The sequence below is a fragment of the Mauremys mutica genome, chromosome 3 (assembly GCF_020497125.1).
Source record: "Mauremys mutica isolate MM-2020 ecotype Southern chromosome 3, ASM2049712v1, whole genome shotgun sequence".
In the NCBI taxonomy this organism is placed as follows: domain Eukaryota; kingdom Metazoa; phylum Chordata; order Testudines; family Geoemydidae; genus Mauremys; species Mauremys mutica.
Genome location: NC_059074.1, coordinates 158,243,421 through 158,269,270, shown reverse-complemented (window position 1 = coordinate 158,269,270; position 25,850 = coordinate 158,243,421). Strand labels below are relative to the sequence as shown.

The window sequence follows — 25,850 nt, the reverse complement described above, 5'->3', positions numbered from 1 at the left end:
GGCATCATCAGATGATTTCCTGGTGCATGTCCCCATTCAGGACATCTGCAGAGCCATGATGTGGTCATCGGTATACACCTTCATGATGCATTATGCCATCACCCAGCAGGCCAGAGACCACTCTGGCTTTGGCAGAGCTGTCTTGCAGTTGACACTCCATGAACTCTACCCGCTCCGGAGGTACTGCTTGGGAGTCACCTACAATGGAATGGAAATGAGCAAGCACTTGAAGAAGGAAAAACAGTTACCTTTCGTAACTGTTGTTCTTCAAGATGTGTTGCTCATGTCCATTCCATGATCCGCTCTCCGTCCCCTCTGTCAGAGTTGTAGCAAGAAGGAACTGAAGGGGAGGCCAGTTGTGAGAGCAGCAGAGAGCTATCTCCTATGGATGCTACTGAGGGAAAAACTTCCGGCACCAGTGCATGTGGTGAACACATACACCTACAATAGAATGGACATGAGCAACACATCTCAAAGAACAACCAGTTACAAAAGGTGAGTAACCAGGGATTTTTTTTATATTCTTCCATTAAAGAACAAATTTTTTCTTTTAAAATTTCCATGGATGTTTGGTTCTCACAGACCTGACAGACTAATGTATCAGCAGTGGTTGTGCAAGCTTTCCCACACACTTTAATCTAAGGGTACGTCTACACTACGGGACTATTCCGAATTTGCATAAACCGGTTTTGTAAAACAGATTTTATAAAATCGAGTGCGCGCGGCCACACTAAACACATTAAATCGGTGGTGTGCGTCCATGGTCCGAGGCTAGCGTCGATTTCTGGAGCGTTGCACTGTGGGTAGCTATCCCGTAGCTATCCCATAGTTCCCGCAGCCTCCCCCGCCCCTTGGCATTTCCGGGTTGAGATCCCAGTGCCTGATGGGGCAAAAATCATTGTCGCGGGTGGTTCTGGGTAAATGTCGTCAGTCACTCCTTCCTCTGGGAAAGCAACGGCAGACAAGCATTTCGCGCCTTTTTTCCCTGGATTGCCCTGGCAGATGCCATAGCATGGCAATCATGGAGCCTGTTTTGCCTTTTGTGCCTGTCACCGTATGTGTACTAGATGCCGCTGACAGAGGCGATTCAGCAGCGCTACACAGCAGCATGCTTTTGCTTTTGCATGACAGCAGAGATGGTTATCAGCCATACTGCACCATCTACCAATCCATAAATTGGTAATAAGATGATCATGGCTACCAGTCCTTTTGCACTGTTCCATTTGCTGCTGTCATAAGTGCCCCTGGCTGCTCTTAGCCAGGGGCGCAAAAGCCAAAATTGGGAATGACTCCCTGAGTCAATCCCTCCTTTTTGGTATCTAAAAATAGAATCAGTCCTGCCTAGAATATGGGCAAGTGTACTAGAGAACCACTGTATCAGAGAACCAGAGAGCACAGCTGCTCTGTGTCAGATCCTGCAGAAATTATGAGCTGTATGCTATTCACAGGGGGTGCTCCTGCAACAACCCCACCTGTTCATTTCATTCTTCCCCCAGCCTTCATGGGCTACCGTAGCATTGTCCCCCCACTTGTGTGATGAAGTAATAAAGAATGCAGGAATAAGACACAGTGACTTGTTAGTGAAGGCAGCCTCCAGTTGCTATGATAGTCCAGACAGGACAGTAAGGAGTGCATCCCTCTGCTAGTTCAGGGGCACTTGAATCTTTTCTTTACACATGAAGGGTGGGGGCTGATGGAGCTCAGCCCCCTGTTGCTATGACGATGATGGATATCAGCCATACTGCACCATCTACCAGGAAAAATTAGGACCAGGCACCCTTGATCGACCTGACAGATGCTAGTACGCATGGTTACCAGTCCTTTTGCACTGCCCCATGTGCCAATAGGCTGATGATGACGATGGGTATCAATCTTATTGTACCATCAGCCACCCATGGCGGGGGGAGCAAGGATGTTGGTGTTGAGTGCTGCACCATCCCGTCTATCTGCAGCATTCAGTAAAGATAGGGTGACATGTAAGAGTCAAGACAGGATTGTTTTCCCTTTCACTTCTGGGGGTGGGTGGGGGGGTGCGTAAATTGCCTAGCTATGCCCTGACCCACCGCGGACACTGTTTTTGACCCTAGAAGCATTTGGCGCTCAGCCAAGAATGCAAATGCTTTTCAGAGACTGCAGGAACTGTGGGATAGCTTGAGTCCTCCAGTCCATGAGCGTCCATTTGATTCTTTGGCTTTCCGTTACGCTTGCCACGCAGCAGTGCGCTGAGTCCCTGCTATGGCGTCTGTCTGGAGATATTTAAAAAATGATTTTGAATTTCGTCTTCTGTAACGGAGCGCTGATAGAACAGATTTGCCTGCCCTTACAGCGATCACGTCCGCATCGTCCATGCTGGAGCTCTTTCTTTATTTTGATTTTTAACTGCATCACCACCCGTGCTGATCGGAGCTCCACGCTGGGCAAACAGGAAATATTCAAAAGTTCGCGGGGCTTTTCCTGTCTACCTGGCCACTGCATCCGAGTTCAGATTGCTGTCCAGAGCGGTCAGTGGTGCACTGTGGGATACCGCCCGGAGGCCAATACCGTCGATCAGCGGCCACACTAACCCTAATCCGATATGGTAATACCGATACTAGCGCTACTCCTCTCGTTAGGGAGGAGTACAGAAACCGGTTTAAAGAGCCATTAAAATCGATATAAGGTGCCTCCTAGTGTGGACGGTTGTGGCGTTAAATCGGTTTTACACTCCTAAAACCGGTTTAAACGCGTAGTGTAGACCAGGCTTAAGTCTGCAACAGATCTAGCTGTTTCAGTCCTAGGCTACTAGAATTGTGTGGTGGTTTTACAAAGAAGGCAGACGTCAAGTAGGAACTAGGTATAGACCACATATTTATTTTCACTTATGACATGTAACAAGTTATGAAGCCAGGCCTCCAGAGCTGTGGCTAGTTCATTAACCCATTGCGCTACCTACCTCTACTTTTGAATAAGAAAACAAATATAAATTCTTATCAACATACTGATTGTGAAAATAAATGTCATACTTTGTTGTCCAGTGTTGTGTTATTTTGAAGCTTTACTATCATGAAGGTTAGAATATTTTATGCTCACATTTCCACCATATCAAAAAGAGCTGGTCCTAAATTAATCTTCAATAGAAAAACTCAGTTTGGTAATGTGGCTTTTCTAATATCAGACTTACTGTGTTTAAAAACTCCATAAAGCTTCTTGATACTGTTTGAATGTAAATTAAACACACTTGTGGTGCATTTCAGACCTTGTTGCCAAGGTCCCTGAGTTCCTTATGAAGCTAATGGAAGATTTGACTGAGGCCCGGTCTCCACTGAAAAGTTAGGTCAACCCAGCTACATTGCTTAGGGGTGTTAAAAAGAAAATCCACACTCCTGAGTAATGTAGTTAAGCTGACCTAACCCCCAGTGTAAACAGCGTTAGGTCAAGAATTCTATTGCTTCTCAGGAGCGTGAATTATCTACACCAACAGGAGAACCCCTACCATTGTTGTAGGGAGTATCTACACTGAAGCACTACAGTGGTGCAGCTGCAGTTGTGCAGCTGTGCTGCTGTAGCATTTCAAGTATAGACAAGCCCTGAGTAAGAACTCAGGTCCAAATTCAAGAAGGTCTTTATGTGCATGTTTGAGTTAGTCCATGGAAATCAGTGGGACTGCTCACATGTTTAAAGTTATACACACGGATAAGTACCTTGCTGAATCAAGGCCTCACTAAGAATTGTTAGATTTGACCCTTTGTGGTATATAAATGGTGGTGCAATCTGTCATAGTCATTAAGGCTGAAGGCCTTATAATTGAAGTAGAATTAAGCTAATAGTAGAATACAAATTCTGCAATTAAAAAAAAGTCTTTACCTCAGAATGCACCAAAGAAAGGAAAAGTGGATACTTTTGTAATAAACCCAAAGTGTGTCAGTGTTGGTGAGCTGTATGGACAGACTGATCCTAATACTATGGAGTGGTCTGATGGATTATTGGCATCAGCAGTTCGAACATTTGCAAAACATTCAACAAAAAAATCTAAAAAAATGGAGGCAAACACTGATGCAGCTACAAGAATCCAGGACGCTTACACCGTGAGTTCAGTTGTTATTTTAATGATTATAAGGAATATGTTACAGTCTTGCATGACCTAATGTTGACCTGTAAATTGGGCCAGCTGTAGGGGTTTGAGAGGCTGGCAAGGCTATTATTTGGGCTCTCTACCCTCTAAACCTCTCCTTTCACTGCAATAATCCTCTTCTTTCCTCCTTAGTCTTCCCACCAAGGAGGATAGCTAGCAGAATGTCAATTGGTGCTCTTTTGGCCAATTTTTATTCCCACTGAAATCAGTAAGAGGTTTGCCTTGACTATAATGAGATCAGGATCTGGCCATCAGAGAGCTGCAGATCCTAATCACATGTAAAATATGGGACTGTCCCACAAATTTGGAAGTCTCCAAAAAGAAATAAAAAATCAATGACCATGTTTTAGATGCAAGCGTTGCTGGTTCCAAAAGAATCTTTGCTTTTAAATCTTCCAGCTGCTATGTTTAATTATATTTAATAAATGAAATTTGTGCTGCAGAACTCCCAGCGCTGGGGGCCTGTCTAAATTATGGTAGCCTTCTGGGGCTTTCCTATGGGCTATTGCACTGCCCAGAATCTTGGCAGTACTCTGTGCTGTGGCCCTGCCCCTGACCTGCCCCTACACCAAAACTTGTTGAGGGGGGGTTTGGAAGGAAACCTTACAGCTTTGTTCCTTAATTCGTGCACTAAAGGAATCTTCTCACAGCCTGAACGGGGACTTTTAAAGCTCCTTTAATCTTTGGTCCTTTTACCTTGTGTAGACCAGCCCCTGAAGTTCTTTTCCACAATTCTCCACAATTCACCACCAGATGTCAGGGTAGAGCTCATCCTGACTGCTTATACAATAATGATAATAAGTAAGGAAAAAGATTTCAGGGTCTGTTCAGAAGCATCTGGTGGTCTGCATTTGGCCCATGGTCTACCTGCTGACTACCCCTGCCATAGTGATCAGGAAAGCAGTAGCCTTCTACCTAGATAGGACCAAACCATTTAGAAGATCTCCTAGACTATATGTATCCATTGCGACAGAAACATGGGTTCAGTAATTTTTAAACAGCGGTTATCAAAATGCATTTCTGGCTGTATTAAGATTATGACAGAACTCATGTTCAGCCCTCTTTGAGAGTGATAACACGGTCCACAAGAGCACTATCTACATCTATAGGCTTACTTAAGGATGTACCAATTGCAGGCATCTGTAGAGCAGCAACTTCGTCATCTTTTCATACTTTTTCTAATCATTATTCTTTGTTACCTGAGGCAAAAGAAGATGCTCTAGGCAATGCAGTTCTCTCTTCTGTATTGGACTCTGCTCTGAATCTTCCACCTATATAATAGGGGTACTGCTCAGGAGTCACCTGAAGTGGAGCACACACAAGAACACTACTTGAATAAGGAGTTTCCTCACCTTGTGCAATGACTGGATTTCTTTGATATGTGTATCCCTGTGGGTGTTCAACTACCTGCTCTCCTTCCCCTCTGCTTTGGAGTCTCCCTAGTGGGTCTTTGTGGTGGAGAAGGAGCCGAGAACTGTTTGGCCATGCAGCCCAATATAGCTTCAGTGCAGAGCACAAGGATGTGTTGGGCGCAAACGTGGGCCGATTGGGAATTGCTATAAAAAATCTCTGATCAAAGGTGCAAAGATGCAAGCACACCTGAAGTGGAGCACCCACAGTGACACACATCTCGCAGAACTCCAGTTACTGCACAAGGTGAGTAACCTCTCCAACTGTCTCACAGGCAGTGTCAAGCAGGGACAGACTCACTCTCCAGCAGCCTCCCAGAACCTCCCCTCCTCACCAAGCCTGGATTAGTGTTACTGTGCTGGGGCAGAGGGTGCTGCTGCAGGTGGTTGGTGCCACCTCAGCGGGGCATAAAGGAGGCAGAGAAGGGATTGCTGTATATTATATTTAAAGAGGTACCATTGAATTTTCATACCATGACTTTATACACTGCTTTTCCCCAATCCCATGACTTTTACTAAATTTACTGTGAATGCTCTGTGATTTTTTATTTAAAAAAAATCCGTGACAAATCTTCAGCTCTAGGCAAGAGAATCTAACTTTTATATTGTCTAGTAACTTACACTGTTAATATTGTCCTTTGTTTTAGTTGAACACAATGGATCTAACTGACACTGCTGTGACTGCAAAAAACAAAGTAACAGAATCTTCGTACTCACACAGTAAGTGCTATGACGGTATAAACGTGGAACAAATGCCAAACATTTAATAAAGAAAACTCCTTTCTCTGAAGTCTAGTTCATTGCTATTTCTTCTGCCTGATAAAGGCTAAAGGCCTTATAATTGAAGTAGAATTAAGTTTATAGTAGAATATAAATGCTGCAATTAAAAAATTTGTCTTTACTTCAGAATGCACCAAAGAAAGGAAAAGTAGACATGCAACTCTTACTCACTTAAGCAGAATTTTCTTAAGTATCCCCAGTTAAACAACTGGGACTACTTAGGAGCCAGGCTGTGATAGCCTTACAGTGAGTAGTACCTTGCTCCACAAATAAACTCATTGACTTCAGTAGGATTATTCCTTCTTTAAGGTATTGTTATTCTGGAGGTTGGGTAAAACCTCATTGGAGCTGATCAGCAGAACAGCCACTTTCCACTTAGGATAAATGACGGAACAATGAAACGTCCCTTTGTTTAGAGAGAGCTGAAATAATAGGACCCACCACCTAAAACACAGACAGACCACATGTAAGGCCACTCAGGAATCTGCACTGTAGGTGGAGGGGTTTCATGATGGCCTAAACCTGAACACAGGGGTGGGTTTGGTTTGACTGCTGTTTTGTACTGTACGTATGAGATAAGGAACAGAAACACCACAGAAGTAGAGAAGGAGCAGAGAAGCCCTGGTAGTGTGACCCGGAGAAAAAGCTGAGAGAGAGAGCTTTTGGGCTAAATACATACTGGCTAGAAAGGGGTTTACAACAGTGAGCATAGAAACTGTCTCCTGCTGTTTGAATCCTGAAGTGTTCAAGTAAACAGGACATTGTGTACGTTCTTTGTAAATAAACAAGATTCCATCAAAGAAATACCTGACTCCATCACCAATTTCTTCCTTTAATGGAAACAACCCACAAGAACGAATTTTGGCTAACCTCGCGGTTCAAAAGGAGTAACAGTACTATTCAATATGAGTAAGGATTGAAGAAACTCACCCACAGTGAATAAAGTTACAGGTATTATGTCAGTGGTTTGTAACTGCTTTTAACATAAACTTTCCAGCTATGCCTCATGGCGTTTATCTGTCAGTGCTATATTTTTGTATCAAATTCACACATTGTCTTAAAATGTATCCTTAGTTAACTAATGTCCAGGCTCTGTGTAATCTGCAGCCACAAAAATTGCTACCCATCACTGATGAGTAGATTACCTTAAAATCTTGAACTGAATTGTAAACTAAAACAGTGATGCCTGCCTGAAGGCTTGTCTTCACTGCAACCGTTAACTTGAGTTAGCACACTCAGATTACTCCACTGGAGCCTTAATCAAGTGAGAGTGACCACATTTTGAAACAACAAAACTCTCGTTACACAGAGTTGTTTGATTAGTGGTACAGAGTGATTGGATGAACAGTTGATGAGTTCTTGTTACTCAAGTTGCCGCATCTCCACTTCATTACTAGATTGAGCTTCAGCAGCACTTGATTTTCAGCCTCTACACCCTGATGTTCCAGTTAGTTCAAGCTAAAAGAGATGCCTAGCTCAGGCTAGAGATTTTTATGTGTGGACCAGAGGCAGGTTAGGAGTAAAACTCAAGTTATACCTTGAGCTAACAATACAGTGAAGACAAGCCTTGAGTGTGTATAGAGCCAGGAACAACAACCCTGAGAGAGATGAATTGCCCGCATTCATCTCAATGCACCACTGATGCTAAATGTAAATGTCCAAAACTAACTATTTCACAGCTAATCATTTGAGCAGAAACAGAATTTATGATGTAATTATGCATCATCAATGCAAAAAATCCATGGCATATCAAAAAGTGGAAGTGTGAGGACAGTGTAAAATAAATGGAATTTAATGGCAAAATAAGTATTACATCGGCTACTGTACTGATTATATGATTGTTTCATATTTAATTCCATAAAAGTCTCCCATTTTCAATTCAAATGGAGCTGTGGAAGAATTTCCAGTCTGCTGCACTGGAGTGCCAAATAACCAGGTGGTTTTACCATAGAATATAAGTCAAGTTTGCTGAGAAGTTCACAGAAGCCTTCACTAAGGTTTCTTTTTATTATCATCTTTATTCAGATAGCACTGAAGATATGCATGGTGCTGTACAATGAATAAAATGTGACATGCATCTCTTTCTGTTGCACATCTTCTGCTCTCATTCATCACTAATGGGTTAATGCTCCCACCTCTGACATTCAAAATCAGTCCAGTTTTGTTGCTGGAGGTTCCAGGGCAAAGTCCCACACTTCAGCTCAGGAGACAAGATTCTTTTTTGAGTAGTGTCCCTGTGAGTGCTCCACTTCAGGTTCACCTGCACTGCACCTTTGGTTGGAGATTGTTGGTAGCAGTGTCTGTTCACCTCAGGGATGCACGCCACACATCCATGTGCACTACACATCCACACATCCCATACTGAGACTATATGGGGATGGATGGGTGAACTGCCCTCAATCCTCTGAGCTGCCTTTAGCCTGAGATAGAGTCTTCTGTCTGCCTGTTCTTGTTAATATTCAATTTAGCAGTTAGTCAGTATACAGTTAGTTATTTCATAGTGTTGTGGGAACAGTTGTTTCCTTTTTTTCTTTTGCTTTTTTCCTTTAAAAAAATTAAAAAGGTCAGCTTTTGTTATTTTGCTCAAAAATGCCAGGCTCCCAGGGATTTAGAAGGTGCCTCTCATGCCACAAGGCTATCCTGAGCAATGATGGGCATTCTCAGTGCCTCTGCTGTTAGAGAGATGTGTACATTCCCAGTAAGTGCAAGATCTACACTTCCTTCATGAGTAGATCCCAATGGATCAAACACCAGCTTTGGGTCCAGAGGTGGCGGGCCGCACTGTACATAGGTATCCTAGTACAGCTAGTGCCCTGTCCACCTCAAAATCTGTGTCACAGGAGGTTGCTAGACACATAGGACATAGCAGTACCATTTATGTCTATGGGGCTGAAATCCTCAAAAGCTAGCTTTGATATCTGCCTCTAGACAGAAAGAGGTAATGAGTAAATCTCCAAGGACATTTCAGTCACCACTGCGTAAATGGGCTATGGAGACCTCAGGTCCCAAGGGGAGTTCCATGCAGGCTCCAAGTGATTCTGGTGCTGCAACAGCGGTAAAGACAGTTTCAAAGAGTCATTCATCAAAGACAGAATTGGTACCAAGCTGGAGTACGTGTACCCAGAACTGCAGACACTCTTCTGAGAGGAATTCTAAACTCATTCTTCTTTGAGTGCTTGCTCATGTGTATTCCACGGTAGATGTGCTTGCTCGCCACGTAAACCGGTGCCGGAAGTTTTTCCCTCAGCAGTACCCATAGGGGGGAGCGCAACTGCGACCCCTGGAGTGGCACTGCTATAGCGCGCTATAAGCGGAGCCATGCGCTCCCCTCCACCCTCAGTTCCTTCTTGCCACCCGTGACGATGCATCAGAACTACTAGCTCCAGCTTCGCTGCAGCTCTTCCCAACCTCATTCGTTGTTCAGTAGTACCTATGTCGTTCAAAAGTTCTAGTTTTGTTTGTTAGAGTTCAGGCCAGGGCATGCCCCGGGCCCCAGGGTTTAAATTGTGTGAGTCTTGTAGGCGTTCGATGCCCAGGAGTGACCCGCACTCCAACTGCCTCTGCTGCCTGGGCAAAACCCACATTAGCGACCACTGTAAAATCTGCAGGTCCTTCAAACCCAGGACTAAGAAAGAAAGAGACATCCGACTTTGGGCCCTTCTCATGGACTTGGCACTGGCTCCGACCCCAGTGTGCTGAGCGGAGTCAGCACTGGGCATCTTATCTTTGGTGCACAGCAACCCCATGGCACCCGCCAGTGGCCGGCACCGCTCCCCGATGAGAAAGCAAAGAAAGGCATCGTCGTCATCACAGAAGCGCAGAGAGAAGGCACAGAGTGAGGCTAGGCCCGCGTCGGGCAGCCTTGTTTTCCCCCTTTCCCCTCCCCCCCCGGGCTGTAGAGCTCCGACTCAGGTTGAGCAGAGCAGCCCGGTTGCGTCAACTCAGGCCTCTTCAGCTGAAGTCTGCATGCCTTCGACACCGAAGGCCCTGAGGCAGCCAAAGACGTTATGTCCCTGCAGGTGCCCATGGCACCGCCGGCACCTGGACCCTGATCTAGAGGCAAGCCGCCGCTGGACTCTCACCAGCTGACGCTGACCTGACGCAGATCCCGGTCAGGGGACCACTCTCGGGCACGTTCGTCACCCAGTGTCCTGTCGGGGGACAACCCTCAGCCTCCACTCTCATCACCCTCCAGGCTGTCTGGTAAGGTGCCTTCGGAACAGAGTTCCAGCCACTGCTCCATGCTGAGTACAGGGTATCGGCGGGACAGGCATGGACGCCACAGACACTGTGGATTACCATTCCAGTCAGTGAAGCTGTCATGTAACCTATTAAAACTATCTGGCAAAACCCAGCTACCGCATAACTCAACGTAACTCAATATCCACCCCGCCTAAGCTGATTGGCACCACAAGCCTGGGAGGTGGGAGAAGTGAAGCAGCGACGGCGTGCTCGGGGAGGAGTGGAGCAGGGGTGAGCTGGGGCGGGGAGTTCCCCTGCATGCCGCCCCCCCCCTTACTTGCTGCAGGCGGCCCTCCCCGCACCCCCTTGCCCCAGCTCCCTCCGCCTAAATGCCGGCGGCGACTGGGGCGGCCGAAGATCTGGCCGCTGCGGTCACCGCTGAAGAAAATGCTGCCCCCCAAATCCTAGCGCCCTAGGCGACCGCCTAGGTTGCCTAATAGGTTGCACCGGCCCTGCCTATCAATACAAGAATTGCACTACTGTTTCCATAAGGAAAGGGTTATTCAGATAGCTCCAGAAATCTTTTTGTTCAAAATAAGTTACCCTTTACACAATTCCTGAGAAATAGTTCTCCCATTAATTTGTTCTAACTCATAGCACTTCTTTAGAAGGTTATGACATATATGTGGCTATTTCTAGCATTCTAAAGATATATCTCAAGCATATGGAATACACATACCAGTTGTGATCAGTTCATCTCATTCTATCAGAAATGCCAAATCCTTAGAACCACAAAGTTGCTGCAAACAAGATGTTAAAATCCTGCACCAGTTCTCATGGTAGACATCTGGGAAGCTATTCACAGGCATCCAGGAGCATTGGGGGGAAAAGTGTATGTCTCATCTGAGGAAGATTTGCAAAGTAAAGCCATGTAAAGTTAAAAAATTCTATTGTATGACATGGCTGAGACATGTTCCAAGTTTAGAAAAGCAGGCACAAACCAGTTCCTCAGAGACAAAAGGCAAACTGACACCTCAGCCAGGTGTCAAGAAAATCAAATGGACCATCACCTGGTTAAGTGGCCATTCTTTGGCAGGAAAAAGGGTCTGAGTGAGAAATTTACAGCTGGCAGTTCCCATCTCTCGAGACTTTCTGTTTCCTTATCCCCAGCTGGAGATGATTCTCAAAGGAGAGGAAAAGGATAAAAATAAGGGAGAGAGGCCTCAAATAATCTCTCCCTCATCTCTACTCAAAGCATCAACAATACCTTAAGGACAATGAAATTAACACTGAACTGAGGGAGGGGTCCTGGCTGAAAGGACTCCAGACAGTAAGATTGCTGGAGCATATGGTGAGAGAAACTTTTGCTTTGAATTCACTTAGCTTGTTGAGTTAGGTGTTGTTTGTGTTATACCTTTTATTTATTTGTAATCAATTCTGACTTTTATGCCTCATTACTTGTAATCACTTAAAATCTATCTTTCTGTACTTAATCATTAATTAAACCTGTTAAATGTTTGCAAGTTTTGGATCCAGTAATCTTCTTTTACTGACAGACAGACAGACGATATAAGGCAAAGCTGAGTTTATTTCTCAAGCACTCTCAGATAATTATTGGAGTAACACATTCCATTCTATTAACTGTATTGCATTTCTACCACATGTAGTAAGACAAGCTTTTATAACATCTGAAGACTCTCGTCAGGTAGAAAGTGCGACAGAAGAGCTTCTTTTTACATGTGTGTTAGTGTGACTATAAAATGAATGCTTATTTGTAGGTAAAACTATTACTGATTGGCAGTGGATAATCTTGGATGGACCAGTAGACACAGTTTGGATAGAAAACTTAAATACTGTGCTAGATGATACCAGAACTCTGTGTCTTGCGAATAGTGAAAGAATCTACTTACCTTCAGGAATCAGAATGATATTTGAAACAGACAGTCTCTCTCAGGCCAGTCCTGCTACTGTCAGTCGATGTGCAATGGTTTTTGTGGTAAGTCTGTAAGAAAAATTACATATTATTTTATAATAAGAATTTTTTTGCCTTATTGATATATTTGACTTCATCTGCAAAAATACCAACATAACAAACTGAGCGAATTAATGTTTAGTACATCATTAAACCACCAGATTTGTATTATCCTGTCAGTGATTTTAGAGGGAACAGTACACATGCACTGAAGGCTATATATTTGTAGAGTATTATTTTAAGTAATAGCCTCAATTTTTGAGGTCACAATTTTCAGTCACAAATTTTGCACTCACAGAGCTAGAGTGTGACTTTAGGCACAGCCATGAGTAAAGGACAGTGCATAAATTGCACCACCCAAGAAGTACCACCAGGAGGCACTGTGACTCAGGGATACAGCTGTAAATCACAAATTCCTCCCCTGCTTCCTTTTTCCTATGTAGTGGGGGAGTAATTTTGCTGCTGCTGTGTATGGGCAGCAAGTCTCTGCACCCTCAGTGTCAGTTTAGCTACAGTAGCCAGTGCATAGTGCGGTTGGAGCCAAGTCTCTGCGTGTTCCCTGTCCTTTCTGACCACTTGCTCTGGGATGGGGGGGAGTAATGGGAATGCAATGATTATTAGTAGTTGGGGGTCTGATTCCCTGTTTGTGGTCCCATCTTACTCATTTTGAAGCCAGTGCAAAAATAACAAGCCCTCCAGCTTTATAGTCTGTATAGCACAAACACATTTCTCAAGATCTATTGTAAAGACTATACAACTCATTTGATTTAATTAACAGGACCCAAGTAATCTGGGATGGGAACCTTATGTAAAGACATGGCTGTTAAAAGTTTCCAGAATAATTACACAAAGTGGCTCAGAGTGTCTTGAACGTTTATTTGAAAAAAGTATAAAAAAAGGACTAAATTTTTTACATAAACACAAGAAAATGCAGCCATTTCCCGTGCAGCAGATGGGAATTATAATGAATCTCTGCAGAATCCTTGGTGCTTTTATTGATATAATGAGCAAAAATGGACTCTTCTGTCACAGTGAGTAAATACATTTTAAAATTAATTTAAAATCATTTTTCCTTTCATAGGTGTTTGATTCTTTGATGTTGAGCATATAATTACCCATCTAATTAGTTTGTATTCACACACTTGTTTCCTCAAGACTGGGCAAAACTAAAATGACTCAGACACTTACATGTCTAGAGTTTAAAAAATACTTTCCACTGTTTGCATTACTCTCTTAAACTGCTTGAAAACAACAGTTTTTCCACAAAAATACCATTTATACCACTTTTGAATCTTGTGCCTCCAGAATGAGTCATTCAGAAAAATCCCTTAGATTTTAAGCTTTTTGGCCCTCTGACACGCCTTCAGGATGGCTCTAGAGTAAGCCTATCTCCTCACCAAGACATTCTGTGGACTGGGTGATCTAATAAAAGAGGTCATCCTCAGACCTTGGACTACAGTCAAGACTTGCCATGTTTGGCCACATGGCCTCATGCATCCACATTACTCCATTTGCTAGGCTCCATCTCCATTGCCTACAAACCTGGCTTCAACCTGTCTACTCACCAGAAAAAGACAACATCAGTGCCAAAGTAACAATTCTGACCAAGGTTCTGGCCTCTCTTACCGAAGGATAAAGCCAGAGAAAGTTTGGGTGGGAATTCCTTTCCTCACAGCTACACCCAAGGTGATTAGCTTCACAGATTACTCCATTTTAGGTTAGGGAGCTCATATGGGCAAGCGTCCTGCATATCAATCTACTGGAACTAAAAGAGGTCTGTTGGGCCTGCAATGCTTTCTTTCCACTCATCCAATCCTGACATATCCAAATAATATTGGCAACTTGATGACTGTCTTCTAGGTAAACAAACAGGGGAACAAGATACCTCCCTCTGCATATAGAGAGAGTCAACCTGTGGAATTGGTGCATCTGAAATCACATAACTGTTTCAGCAGTATGCCTACCAAATATGTAGAACTCCCAAGTAGGCAGTTTCAGGAGACATTTTTCCTCAGACCATGAATCGGCGAGATTCACAATTCCATTCTCAATGGGGACTCCCTTCTATTACCCTGGACAGACCACCTCAGTTATGCCTGTTCTCCCAAGCCACTAGTATTACAGGTCCTCTGGAACATCCATCGTGACAGGGCTTTGGGTAATCCTCATCAAATCCAGCTAGCTGAGGCATTTCTGGTTCTCAGACCACCTGAGGATTTCAACCCGCCTGCCCATCAACATCCAACCATTTCCGGATCTGCTAATGCAACACAATGGCACTATCATATATCCCAACTCAAGGCCTGGCATTTGGATGGGCATCAGAGGTAGAGCACTTATGTTCCAGGGTGGTTCAATCCATCCTCAACCAAAGCAGGAAGAATTCTACCACAAGATGCTATTCAGCCAAGTGGAAGTGTTTCTCCTTTTGGTCACCACACCAATTATCTCTAGAGTCCAGTGAGAACTCTGCTATTCTAGAATATCTATTCACCTTTAAGACATTGGGTGTCTCTGTCAGTTCCCCACAGGTTCATCTGTCAGTAATCAGTGCTTTTCATTCTCCTATCAGGGAACACACTATCTTCATTCATCCTGAGATGACGAGATTCTTGAAGGGACTTTTTAGATCCTTTCCACCAGTGGTGAAGTACCACAACTTCATTCTTTCGATTCTCATCAAACCTCCTTTCAGATCATTAGCCACATGCTCTATGTCCCATCTCTCGATAAAAGTTGCCAGAAAGGTGATCTAGCTGGGAGCACTCATGGCAAATCCACTATAGATTGCCTTTCATAAAGAGAAGATCTTTCTTCACCTACACCCAAAATTCATCCCTAAAATAATTTCAGAGTTTCAAATGACTCAAACCATCCATTTACCAATATTTTTTTCCAGAACCATGTGCCTCCAATGAGGCAAGGAGGCTTCACTCTCTAGATGTCTTATGAGCACTAGCCTTTTATCTACAGAGAACAAAAGCAACTAAAAAGACACATAGCTTTTTTATTGCCATACCAGAGAACTCAAGAGGTCAGAGAGACTCTAAATGGATCTTGGGTTGCAACATTGTTTATTACCAATTAGCTCTTATTTCCTCCACAGAGGGGGTGAAGGGCCATTCCACCAGAGTGCAAGCAATCTCAATGGCATCTCTGCAAGACTTGCCTTTACTGGAAATAGGTATTGCAGCTATCTGGAGCTCCTTATACACCTTTACAAGACATTATGCTTTGGTGGAGTCTTCTACTTCTGATATAACTGTAGGGACAGCAATATTACAGACAGTCATTACATCTGCATCTTCTCATCCACCTCCTGTTTGACCACTGCTTACTAATTTCCCACGTGTGGAATTCACATAGGGACAATCACTTGAAGAAGAAATGAAGATTACTTACTTGTTACAATGGGAGGTTCTTTGAGATATGTGGTCCCTGTCTGTATTCCACTACTTGCCTTCTATCCCCCCGGCTGCAGATCATAATTAGATTTGCAGTAGAAGAGGAACTGGAGAGGTGTTGGTCTGCACCGCCTTTTATATTCCGGTTCAGAGCATGAGAACAACTGTGCATGTGCAGACCAACTGACACTGCTTACTAAAAATCTCTGGATTCAGGTGCATAGTGTGCATAAAAACCCATGTGTGGAATACAGATAGGGACCACACATCTCGAAGACCCTCCAGTAGTAACTGGTAAGTAAGCATCCTTAATTTTGTCACTTAAGGCCTGATTCTACCACTTTTGCTCATGTTGAAAAGTATAAGAACATAAGAACGGCTGTACCGGGTCAGACGAAAGGTCCATCTAGCCCAGTATCTGTCTACCGACAGTGGCCAATGCCAGGTGCCCCAGAGGGAGTGAACCTAACAGGCAATGATCAAGTGATCTCTCTCCTGCCATCCATCTCCATCCTCTGACAAACAGAGGCTAGGGACACCATTCTTTACCCATCCTGGCTAATAGCCATTTATGGACTTAGCCACCATGAATTTATCCAGTTCCCTTTTAAACATTGTTATAGTCCTAGCCTTCACAACCTCCTCGGGTAAGGAGTTCCACAAGTTGACTGTGCGCTGCGTGAAGAACTACTTCCTTTTATTTGTTTTAAACCTGCTGCCTGTTAATTTCATTTGGTGACCCTTAGTTCTTGTATTATGGGAAAAGGAAATAACTTTTCCTTATCCACTTTCTCAACATCACTCATGATTTTATATACCTCTATCATATCCCCCCTTAGTCTCCTCTTTTCCAAGCTGAAGAGTCCTAGCCTCTTTAATCTTTCCTCGTATGGGACCCTCTCCAAACCCCTAATCATTTTAGTTGCCCTTTTCTGAACCTTCTCTAGTGCTAGAATATCTTTTTTGAGGTGAGGTGACCACATCTGTACACAGTATTCGAGATATGGGCGTACCATGGATTTATATAAGGGCAATGATATATTCTCAGTCTTATTCTCTATCCCCTTTTTAATGATTCCTAACATCCTGTTTGCTTTTTTGACCGCCTCTGCACACTGCATGGACATCTTCAGAGAACTATCCACAATGACTCCAAGATCTTTTTCCTGACTCGTTGTAGCTAAATTAGCCCCCATCATATTGTATGTATAGTTGGGGTTATTTTTTCCAGTGTGCATTACTTTACATTTATCCACATTAAATTTCATTTGCCATTTTGTTGCCCAATCACTTAGTTTTGTGAGATCTTTTTGAAGTTCTTCACAATCTGCTTTGGTCTTAACTATCTTGAGCAGTTTAGTATCATCTGCAAATTTTGCCACCTCACTGTTTACCCCTTTCTCCAGATCATTTATGAATAAGTTGAATAGGATTGGTCCTAGGACTGACCCTTGGGGAACACCACTAGTTACCCCTCTCCATTCTGAGAATTTACCATTAATTCCTACCCTTTGTTCCCTGTCTTTTAACCAGTTCTCAATCCATGAAAGGACCTTCCCTTTTATCTCATGACAGCTTAATTTACGTAAGAGTCTTTGGTGAGAGACCTTGTCAAAGGCTTTCTGGAAATCTAAGTACACTATGTCCACTGGATCCCCCTTGTCCACATGTTTGTTGACCCCTTCAAAGAACTCTAATAGATTAGTAAGACACGATTTCCCTTTACAGAAACCATGTTGACTATTGCTCAACAGTTTGTTTTTCTATGTGTCTGACCATTTTATTCTTAACTATTGTTTCGACTAATTTGCCTGGTACAGACGTTAGACTTACCGGTCTGTAATTGCCGGGATCACCTCTAGAGCCCTTTTTAAATATTGGCGTTACATTAGCTAACTTCCAGTCATTGAGTACCGAAGCCGATTTAAAGGACAGGTTACAAACCTTAGTTAATAGTTTCGCAACTTCACATTTGAGTTCTTTCAGAACTCTTGGGTGAATGCCATCTGGTTCCAGTGACTTGTTAATGTTGAGTTTATCAATTAATTCCAAAACCTCCTCTAGTGACACTTCAATCTGTGACAGTTCCTCAGATTTGTCACCTACAAAAGCCAGCTCAGGTTTGGGAATCCCCCTGACATCCTCAGCCGTGAAGACTGAAGCAAAGAATCCATTTAGTTTCTCCGCAATTACTTTATTGTCTTTAAGCGCTCCTTTTGTATTTCGATCATCAAGGGGCCCCACTGGTTGTTTAATAGGCGTCCTGCTTCTGATGTACTTAAAAAACATTTTGTTATTACCTTTGGAGTTTTTGGCTAGCCGTTCTTCAAACTCCTCTTTGGCTTTTCTTATTACACTCTTGCACTTAAGTTGGCAGTGTTTGTGCTCCTTTCTATTTGCCTCACTAGGATTTGACTTCCACTTTTTAAAGGAAGTCTTTTTATCTCTCACTGCTTCTTTTACATGGTTGTTAAGCCACGGTGGCTCTTTTTTAGTTCTTTTACTGTGTTTCTTAATTTGCGGTATACATTGAAGTTGGGCCTCTATTATGGTGTCTTTAAAAAGGGCCCATGCAACTTGCAGGGATTTCACTTTAGTCACTGTACCTTTTAACTTTTGTCTAACTAACCCCCTCATTTTTGTACAGTTCCCCCTTTTGAAATTAAATGCCACAGTGTTGGGCAGTTGAGGTGTTCTTCCCACCACAGGGATGTTGAATGGTCACTATTTCCAAGCGGTCCTGCTATAGTTACCTCTTGGACCAGCTCCTGCGCTCCACTCAGGATTAAATCTAGAGTTGCCTCTCTCCTTGTGGGTTCCCGTACCAGCTGCTCCATGAAGCAGTCATTTAAAGTATCGAGAAATTTTATCTCTGCATTTCGTTCTGAAGTGAAATGTTCCCAGTCAATATGGGGATAATTGAAATCCCCCACTATTATTGGGTTCTTAATTTTGATAGCCTCTCTAATTTCCCTTAGCATTTCATCATCACTATTACTGTCCTGGTCAGGTGGTCGATAATAGATCCCTAGTGTAGTTCTGTTGCAGTTATGTTACATTGGGGGCTATTTTTGGCCCTTACTGTCCTAAGTGAATTTTACTCATAAAGAAACCTATGTATGCTATGATTCAACTTTATTTGTCTTCAGTCCATGTTAATCCAAATGAACTCCTATCAGTCTGAGAAAAAAATAATTACAATTACACAACCAATTGTATGGTAAAGAAAAATCTGATACTAGTTAATGCTATTCTGGTTAACTAACACCACTAAAATTAAAATGGATAAAGTTCAATTACCACCTCTGATTTCCTAATGACCTGACTCTGCATGGTATATTGTCAATCTTCAGAATAACTCATGCCTAGCATTCTTGATTCTGACTTATGAGCTCAGTCATCCCCCCAATGTTTTAACCACCTGCTTTCCTACAGAGGAACAATCAGCTCCACAGTTACTGTTTGTAGTGCTTCCTAAGAGTAGAAGTAGTTAAGTAGATGAGCTTCTTGTCACCCATTCTCCATGTCTTCTGATTCTCCATCTTATCTGTCCTTTCCACAAAGGGCAGCATATTCTATAGGAGTTACTAGTAACCTAGCAGTGCATTCAGACTTATAGGTCCAGAGGAAGAACAGAAAGCTGAAAGATTTCATATGTGTAGAATGTCGTTTATGTTTTTTGTGTACATCAATTAGGTAGAACAATTTTTTTCTATTCCTGTGTTGGTAGAAGCAAAAAAGGACCTTTCACTGCAGTCAGTCATTTGAATTATTTTCTAGAGTAAATTATGATCAAGTCATAAAAAATTCTTTGGTAAAACATAGATCCAGTGTCAATCCAACATCTTCAAACCAGTTGCCTTTTGACATTACATTATTACATTAATGCAAATGAGAAGTTTCAAAGTTGATTGCCTAGCAAACTAAAATTAGTACAACTGTAGTTTGTGTAATCTTATAAACTTATTTCTTACATATGTCAAATGATGTCTTCTGACTTTTTTTTAGGTGTTGAACATCAGGATTCTGTTGCAGGTACTTCAAAAGTTGAAGCCAAAGCACTAACTGCAAAGGCCTCAGTAGAAAAGAAAAGGTCAGCCAATGGATTTAGATTTGTTAACAATGAGCCATTATTCTTTCAAGAAAAGACAAACTCCTTGATAAACAGTGCACTAATTCAAATTGGATAATTAGGAGTTGGCAAATAACATTAGTTTTCCTTGCATCTTAAAGAACAGGCTACCACAAGGTTCTATGTTGGCCCTAACTTTGTTTAATGTCTGCATGTCAAATCTTTTCCAAACTACAACTTCAAAGTGTGTAGATAGTAGTGATATCTGCCTGGCTGCGCAAACTGAAATGTTGGATGAAACTAACTAGATGATTGTTTACAGTTTTCTTTAATTCAAGAATTTAGAGAATGATCTGAACTTTGTACTTGAGCCCCAATAAGGACGGTCTCTTGTGCATTCCTCCAGAATAATTATTTCTTTCACAACATGTGATCATGTTCTGTGTCCCTCAACTCATTCATGACCACTAGCCAAACTACCGTATCTTGGAATTATGTTAGACCACAGTCTCACACTGAAACAGCACCTCACAATGTATTAGGAATTGTGGAGTAATACTCTTAACATATCTTGCCTTACTGGGGCTTTTTGAGAACTCTTGGCAGCAGTACTACAGAATTATTTACCGTCTGCTACTCAACAGCTGTGTAATATGTTGCACACCACTTGGCTATTAATAACCATGCATGTCTTTTGAAAATGTCACCCTACCAGTCCTTATGTTTATAAACCTACTTGGTGCATAATAACAATTTATAACATATAAGTTAATTACGTGCAATGAAGCAGTTGACTACAATAGTAATAGCCTGTTGTAATATTACTGAACTTACTTCTTTCTCATTGATTCCAGGGAAGATCAGAAATGGTTTTTGGAAAAGTATCCTGACAAACTGCCATCATTGTTAGAGAAACTCTATGTCTTTGCATTTACTTGGGCAGTTGGAGGAGTTTTAAGACGAGAGACTGATTATGAGGAAGAGTCTCTGATTGGCATAAATACCAAAGATGAGTCTCTTGTAACTGTAACACGTGGTTTCAGTAACTTTGTTCGGGATATATTTGAAGGAGAATCACCTATTGGTAAGTTTTGCTATATGTAGTATACTACATACCATTCATTAATTTTATGGTGTTTCTATTACAATTAGTTTGAAGGTTTTCATCTTTTCGAACCAAATCTTATAAATAAAAAATGTTCATGTTTGGACTTAAAAGCCACATATTATATATATAGTTTTGTACACTTTTTAAAATATTTAGTACTAAAAAACTAAAGAAGATCAAACTAGCTGAATAATTATCTCTGTTTTCAAAGTCCCAGATTTTCTCCCAGAAATAATTTGTGCAATTATCATATTCAGACAAAGTCAGAGTCATTAATAATACTGTGATTGGGAGAGGTGAAGTTGTCAGGGTAGGCCAGCCATGATTTCCATTTTGGCTGATTGCTGAAAAACTGTTCACAAAGCAGCATAAAATACATGTAGTTCCAGTGTTGCTAGTCAGTTTAAATTTAGAAGGCTCATTCATGTAGAGTATGTCTACACTGCAAAGAAACACTTGTGGCAGGGTACATATACACTGCAATTAGACCCTCATGGCTGGCCTGTGCTAGCTGGCTTGGGCTCGTGCTAAGGGGCTGTTTAATGGTGGTGTAGACATTTGGGCTCAGGTTGTAGCCGAAGTTCTGGGACCCTGCCACCTTGCAGAGTCCTAGAGCCTGGACTCCAGCCCGAGCCTAAATGTCTACACCATAACTACATAGCGCCTTTGCCTGAGCCCTGTGAGCATGAATCAGCTGGCATGGGCCAGCCACGGTTTTGTAATTATAGTGTAAACATACCATCAGTGCCCTAGTCTGGTGCCTTTGGTTTGCAAGACTTGCACTATGGGGCTAAAAATAGCAGTGTAGACATTCCCACTTGGGCTGAAGCCTAGGCTCTGAGACCCACCTCCCTTGCCAGATTTCAGAGCTCGGGCTTCAGCCTGAGCAAGCACGTCTACACTGCTATTTTAGTCTCATAGCATGAGCCCAAGACAGTTGACCAGGCTCCAAGACTCGCTGCCATGGGTTTTTTTTCAGTGTGGCATACCCTTAGAGATAATCAAAATGTATTTTTGACCTTGCAATGAGTGGTAAGAAGGAGAGATGGTTAAAGTGTTTTTTAAAAATCTAGAAATATAAGTACACATATTTCATTTCTTTGAGAAATAAGCTATATTGACTACTGTTCAGTTGTTTAGCTTTACATCACCACACGTAGAGGCAGTTGAACAATATGAAATCTCTAATTTTTCTGGGCAGATCCTCAGCTGGTGTAAATTGTCATAACTCTTTGACATCAAATTCTAATGTGCACCAGCTAAGGATTTGTCGCTCTGCTTCAATATCTGTTTCCAACTTCACAGACATTCAGTTCCCAGCTGGAGACAGGGTTATCTTTGAGTATTTTGTGGATTTACAAACAGGTGACTTTGCACCATGGACAGACTTAGTTCCTACCACTCAGTTTCTAATTCAACAAGGTAAGATTCCTCGGTGAAAATCTCTAGTACTATATGTCTACTTTATTATCTCTGGGAGGATCTTTTTTCCCTTTAAATATAGTGCTTACAAAAATGAAAGATTCACACCACTGTTTATCCTCAGAACAAATACAGTATTGTTAGTGTTTTATGTAAACTGTCCCCTGGGTGTTCATCGAGCATACCTCAAATTTGACTTGGAGACACCACCTGCATGGATAAGAGGATAGTTCAGTTTTTTGTAATTATCCATTTCTTAATGTCTATGCTGAGACAGCCAACAACATTCTCCTTCAAGTTATGGTCCCTGTATGTATTCACTCGAGGTACACATGAGCTTCACATGCCTGAGACCTGAAGATTGTTCACTAGCAGAGTCCTTTGGTCTGCGTCTGTGCCCTTCTCCTCCTCACGTTCCAAACCAAGGCTATAAGGAGTGGTACAAACCAACAACCTCTCTATTTCCTTTCTATCGCCTGTGGTCTGAGGCAGAGCTTGTCTAGTATCCGCAGCTTTAGCTAACATTCTTTATTTTAGTGTGAGCAGTTATATAAAAGAGCAGGCCAAACTATTTACAAGTTTATTCTAGGGTTAGGATAGGTCTAAGATCCAGAGGTCTGGGATATCCCTGCCCTCTCTCTCATTCCTCTGTGCAGAGTACGTAGTATGCCCAAGACCCCAGGATTCAAGATCTGTGTGATCTGCCCCCAGACCTTCCTGGTCAGTGACAACCACTTGACTGTATTGCCTTGGGGAAGCTCACATCCCCTCTATGTATAATATCTGCTGCTCCTTCCCTCACTGAATCCATAAATCCCGTAATTTCAGACTTTGAGAAATCCATCAGGAATCTTCTATGAGGCCTTGATCCAACCCAAAAGACCCCTTCTATATATCAGGCAGAAGTGTCAAGAAGTGCCCCTTCGACCACGGTTGTCTCCAGCTCCAAAACTGCTGAGAGCAAAGTGAAGGACTTTAGCAAACAAAGCAAACATGAATAGGGTATGGGTAAATTCTCTCATAAGAATAAATGTGAGAAATCCCTCTCTAAGTCCTCATCTAAGAAAAGGACTTCTTCCTAGACCCCTTCTGACTCAGGTGATACTCTGTGCCCTGCTACATGTGTGTCAGGCGCTCACAAGGAGCCAAGGGACCAGTTTCTCAGTGCTGAGAACCAAAAATGCCCTGTGAATGTCAGCTGCTGAAGGAGTGAAACCATTCTCGGTACCAATAAGGGAAAGGAGCAAGTGGATGCCTCCTCCACCAATGGTACCAACTTGTATGGAGGAGGAGTTGTTGATACCAAGAACTGCCACTCACCCAAAACTGGCACCGCCAAGGGTTTGTCCTGTTTGTCCCTCAGCAATAAAGGTCACATACACTATCCCAGAGTACCCTACAATCTCTGCAGACTGAGTTGCCAGTACTGTAAGATATGGTGCTTGCCTACACTATTGGTTCATCATTCACTGGTGCCATCTACCAGCTGAGCCATAGTAAGACCACCACCAGTACTGATGGTCCTGCCCGACCACATGAGGATTTGTACTCCTCCAACGAATCTGGGGTCAGTGGGAGAGCTTCACGGGTCTTGTCAAGGTGGGAAGTTGGCCCCAACAGAGACTCTAAGATTTAATGGGCACCTTCCCACTCCCACAGGAGAGACTACCCAGTTCCTCAGAAGGACCATTACCTCCACCATTACCTCTGTGATCCCTCTCAATGGCTTTAATGGAGTTCCTGGGGTCCTTGTAGGAGACATCTTGAATACAGAACAAGAGTCAAGGCATATATCCACACATAGGGAAGAATCCCAACCCACTCAGGAACACTCCAAGGAAAAGAGACAATCTGACCGCGGGTTTATCATCCTCAGCAGGTGTGTAGGTCTCATCAGCCTCACTGTCACCAGCAGACAATGCCAGGATCTTCTAGGAAAAATCACTCTAGATCCTCATGGAAGACATACAGGAGATCGTAAATTACTGGATATCCTCCAGAGCTTGGGTCATAGTAAGGTGGCATTGCCAATCTGTGAGGCTATCTTAGAACCAGCCAAAATGGTCTGGCATACTCCAGCCACCTATGCTTCCACTCTACAAAGAATGGAGAAGAAGTATTTTGTACTGTCTGAAGGGGCATAATACTGTTTCTCACACCTGCTCCAGACTCTTTAGTGGTGCAGCCTGTCACCCAAAAGGAACAAGCAACACCAACACAGATCTGCACTCACAGATAGGGAGACAAACATCTAGACCTCTTTAGGGAAAATAACTTCATTTCTGACACTTTACAGTTCTGCACAGTAATCTACTGGGTTTTAATGGCAAAGTATGCTTTTATTAATTATAATAAGGTCTCTAAATTCATCAACTAGCTGCCTCCAGAACACAAACTTCAGTTTCAAATAGTCATTGAAGAGGATATATTGATAGCCAGGTGAGTGGCAGTTCTTGGTATCAACAACTCCTCCTCTATACAAGTTGGTACCATTGGTCATCCACTTATCTGTTTTCTGTCAGAAGCCCCATGCATCCAGAGACAGGAAGCTCTACTTTCTGGAATATCTGTTGAGCCTTGGCTTTCTACCTACAGAAGTGCAGTAATGCTTAAATACCGTTAAAAATCTGTGCCTTACTGTTCAAATCAGATGCTCAGTTTGGTAGGGCAGTGCTTGAATCTATATCTAATTAGGACAGAATCCCATCACCCATTGATGGGGTACTACTTGCCAATCTAGCCAAAGAGAGGGAATATGCAGAGGGCACTCAAAAAGAAGTGAAGACTTCTTACTTGTGATGAGTTTTTCAGGGTTGACTCTGCATAGACACACTCACCACCCAGCCTTCTCTCTTCCTCAGAGTCCTAATAAAATCACTGCAGTGACAGTGGAAGAAATACAGGCAATAGCAGGTGCCATGCCCCCTTTTATAGCTTTATCCTCAGAACATTCAGAAATTCTAAAGGGAGGAGCAGGAGGAGGCACATGAGCACTCTAATGACATTGCTATGAGAAGTTCTAATCATCTAGGCTGCCCCTGAAGAGTATGAATATGCAGAGTCTGTCTCAAAAAAACTGGTTACAAATAACTTCTATTTCTCTTTACCCTCTGAGGCAGCTGTTCTCCTGTAGAACAACACAACCTACAATATCCCAGGGAAATTCTTGAGTTTTATAGATGAGGTGTTTTTTTATGTGAAAGTGCTTGAACTGTTGAATGACCCATCAAGGGAGATGAGACTAGTTCAAACCAGACCATTTTCAGAGAGTGCTGCAAAACTTCCTACAATAACTCAGACAATGACAATGAACTGTAAGTGCAACAAAAAACAAAACCCAAACAAAAAACATAGTAAGCAAAGACTGCCAAACATGGGGAAATCAAATAA

The 25,850-nt window shown here is 42.7% G+C and overlaps 1 protein-coding gene across 1 annotated transcript in view; it reads left to right on the top strand.

The window, feature by feature from the left end:
• The window catches only part of DNAH14 (dynein axonemal heavy chain 14), a 471,830-nt gene that overhangs the window by 242,700 nt on the left and 203,280 nt on the right, over positions 1–25,850 (top strand). Inside the window, exons 40-46 of the mRNA XM_045010332.1 lie at positions 3,849–4,064; positions 6,168–6,240; positions 12,261–12,478; positions 13,233–13,485; positions 19,867–19,951; positions 20,785–21,014; positions 22,344–22,460. Of these exons, the coding sequence (XP_044866267.1) occupies positions 3,849–4,064; positions 6,168–6,240; positions 12,261–12,478; positions 13,233–13,485; positions 19,867–19,951; positions 20,785–21,014; positions 22,344–22,460 (1,192 nt within the window). The remainder of the gene's footprint in view (positions 1–3,848; positions 4,065–6,167; positions 6,241–12,260; positions 12,479–13,232; positions 13,486–19,866; positions 19,952–20,784; positions 21,015–22,343; positions 22,461–25,850) is intronic.